Source organism: Condylostylus longicornis, unplaced genomic scaffold, assembly GCF_029603195.1.
Source record: "Condylostylus longicornis isolate FDR11 unplaced genomic scaffold, ASM2960319v2 ptg000137l, whole genome shotgun sequence".
Lineage (NCBI taxonomy): Eukaryota > Metazoa > Arthropoda > Insecta > Diptera > Dolichopodidae > Condylostylus > Condylostylus longicornis.
Window position 1 is genome coordinate 10,692 of NW_026578105.1, and position 3,550 is coordinate 14,241.

Below are 3,550 nucleotides of genomic sequence, written 5' to 3' on the forward strand. Positions count from 1 at the left end.
CTGCGCAAATTGATGTAGATATTAAAATATATATACATAATAGTTTCATACTTAAAGTGTTTTGCAAGTTAATATCAAATTAAATTCTTTAAAAAGAGTTTTACTAAATAAATTACTTGAAGTGTCTAAAAAAATTCTAATAGAAAAATTTATTTTACTTATTTTATTGATTTAAAAAGTTATATGTTATTTTATACGGTCGAATTCATTTTAAAGCCAGATAGATACCAGCGGATCATTGTCGTACCTAGACCTTAAGACCTCTAGCATTATTTAGATGTCTCTAATATAATAATAAAAGTGCATTTATATGAGGAACACGCACCCAAGGAAGCTTTACTTATCGCCTCTATGAAGATATTAACTAGAATATCTACATCTTCCGCTATCTTACGACGCGAAAGGATACAGATCTAAGAAAATCGATTAGCTATCAAATTTTTACAAATTAGATTTTTTTTACGGCTTCTTAAATTATGGAATGTATTCTGCTTAGCAATGAATTAAAAATCCACATGTACAAAAATCGGAAGAAAAACACTTTTGAAGTATTTTCTTTTCTGCTTTGATTTACGGCAATAACAGTTTGTGAAGTAAGCAATATATTTTTCATCTATTTGTAATTTTTAGTAAGAAAGTTTTGCTGCGAACTGATTTTGCATAAAAAATGGTTAGTAATCAAGAATATTTTTAAAAACGACTCACCTCCCGAATTTTTTGAACAGCTTCCCCAGATTACGTGATGCGAATTAATATCACTTGCAAAGAAAAGCCAACTTCAAGAGATTAGGCTATACCAACTAATACTTGTTTACTTCCGGCATTCCAGATTAACTACAGTCATATCTTTATTGCTCTGAACGAAAGAATAATAGAAAAGCATTAAATTACTTTTAAAAAGATGGAACTTTACTTTTAAATTATTTTTAACTTACCTTTTCGCCGCTCTTACTAAGAAACAACTTGCAATTTTGCGTCCTGAGTCAACTTCTTTGACCCAGACTATATAAACACCGCCCCTGCAGGCGATAAAAAAGCGCAGCTAATGCTGCTTTAAAGTAGTGGAAATTTATTTGAACTGTTTGAAGCATTACTGTTTTCAATGGCTTCGTCAGCCGTGTTAACAAAATCTTCATCATTAACGTTATCAGCCATTTTTGACTCAACCGAAATTTTCCCTTTCGACGGTTTCATCTCTTCTCGCCCCGTATTCTTATCTGAGGAAACATTTTGTTTCGTCTCCCGATTTTGACTTCCGTCCGGTTTTGCGTCCGTTTTATAAACTCTCAGGGTTATTGAGCTGAACCCGTAATTGATAATAAAGTTCTGTTTTTCTAAGAGCGCCAGTGACTCTTTATTGATTATTATGAGAATATGTCGATACTCGCCCCTTTTTTCTTCCAATTTCACTACCCTCCAGTTGGAAGTTGGTAGATTAGGATTTCCAAATTGGATCATCTGCAAAATTGTGTTTGCATCTGAGGGTTCTGCTGGCACCCAGGAACGAGCACGCGGTCTACCTGGGATTTGGTCCTTTGCAATAACGGCCAGCCTTGCACCAGGCCAAATTTCACCAATCTTTTGGATCGCTTTAGTGTACAGATCAGCTGATCTCTGATCCGCGCAGGTCACTAGTTTTATGTATCCTTGATGCCAACCACTATCCCTGCATGAGGGATACGGCCCTGGATTCTCTTTCATTACCTGGCAGAAATTAATCATCAGCTGCTTTTCAACTTTCCTCCAATTTTCCAGTGAGATCCTCCCATCATCTTGCGCCTTGTCCACAACAGCGATAATTAAATTATTCTTCATATTCTGGTCAAATGTCTTAACTGCTGGTGCATTAGATCGCGGAATTTGTGGCCGTGGTTTTTTGGCCTTACAAGGTGAATCCTCCGACGTGGTTTGTCTTTTAGATGCCCCAGTCTTCTCATCAAGCCTCTTTTCCATAATACTTTTAGCCCAGATGTACGTGGATTTGTCTTGTTCCGATCTTTGATCTTCAGGAATTTTTTCGATTCTCTCCAAATTCCTGTATGCTGACCGCCGTTCTCTATAAGCTCTCCGTGAGGGTGAAATTACTGCTGTTGGCATTCTTTTCATGCTTTGCCAAGATTTCGAAACTTCTGTCGTAGAATTGCAGTCAATATTAGGCCAGACTTTGTCAAAGCTTTGTACTTGACTACTCGGTCCAGGCTGTAATTCCTGTGTATCCTCCAAATTTGCACTAGAGCCTTCCAAAATTCTGAAGTTAGACTCCGGTTTTCCTAAAGAACTCGCCTTCTGCGATATTCTTTGTGTGTTTAGTAAAACTGGCTTAGCCATGTTTCCTTCCGGCGTTTCACCGGTTTCGTTTTGTTTTTTTCCATATTTTGACTCCATACTATTCCCACGAGATGCGGAGAAAAAATGTCCATCTAAGCAGAGATCCGCTGTACTTAGATAAGGCTAAATAATCTGGAGAGCGCCAGGTATCCAGATACTCCGTTCGCGACTAGGCTATTTGTTTGGGCCCCCAGCCTGGCTGATTCTCGACACGGGTCGTATAACAACTTAATCCAGCCCAATGAAAATTAAAACAATAGTATGTTGTGAAAGGTTTAGAATAAAGAAAAAGGATTGATTATCTTTTGGTTTCAGATCTCATCTGGGGATTAATCCCGAGACTCTTTGACCCTACTCAGCCTCTACACCACGGCAAGGTAGATAATCACGTGAGAGGTATTTAATTTGCAATTTTTTCCTAAACTTGTAAAAGTATGGTAATATTTTATTATTGAAATAAATTATAATATTATAATCATAAGAAATTACAATGAGCTACTGAATGAAATAATAACAAACACTATCATAATATTTACCAAGTATATATTTCATATTTTATTCAGCGCAATTTTCGAATACTACTCGTATACATAAAGGTTGTAAAGTAAAAGTAAATATTTGCATAAATCAATTTTTTTTTTCGTTCATTAAATTCACATCATTTAAACACTAAATGAGTGCATACTAAATTAAAAAATTCCTTTAGCAAGGTAAATAATTTTTATAGAAATAAAAATGTAGGTACTTAAGAACTGTCAAACGAATTGAGAAGAAAACAAACGTAATTTTAGTAAAAATAAAATTACTAAATAATATGATAACTCAAATGATAGAACCTTGGGAATTGGAATTACTAATATTTATATTTTACGCGCATATTTTTTTTATGCATAAATATAAACGTACATATAATAAACATTGATAGTAATTATATTAAAAAGTTGTAATTACCCTTAGTTTCACTAACTTTTATGGTTTCTAAGTATAATGTATGCCTTTATAAATCTCACTCGTACAAATTTTATGTTCATTTTATATTTTGTTTAATTAACGTATATATTTATTTTAAAAATGAGAACATGGACTTTTGAAAATGTGATGAAATTATTGTAAAATACTACTTTGAAACAAGCTTCAACAACAACAACAAAGTATTGTGTATATATTACAACTTTTGAGAAATTATTTTCGATCTTATAGTTTCATATGAATTTTCGCGTTA

The 3,550-nt window shown here is 33.9% G+C and overlaps 1 protein-coding gene across 1 annotated transcript; it reads right to left on the minus strand.

Annotated features, from left to right (window-relative positions):
• Window positions 1-624: 624 nt before the first annotated feature.
• Window positions 625-2,702, minus strand: LOC129615597 (uncharacterized). Its single transcript, XM_055530871.1, has 3 exons — window positions 936-2,702; window positions 706-856; window positions 625-643 (listed from the first exon to the last, which is right to left on the minus strand). The coding sequence occupies exon 1, from the start codon at window positions 2,383-2,385 to the stop codon at window positions 1,054-1,056; it is 1,332 nt and encodes a 443-aa protein (XP_055386846.1). The 5' UTR covers window positions 2,386-2,702; the 3' UTR covers window positions 625-643; window positions 706-856; window positions 936-1,053.
• Window positions 2,703-3,550: the final 848 nt, after the last annotated feature.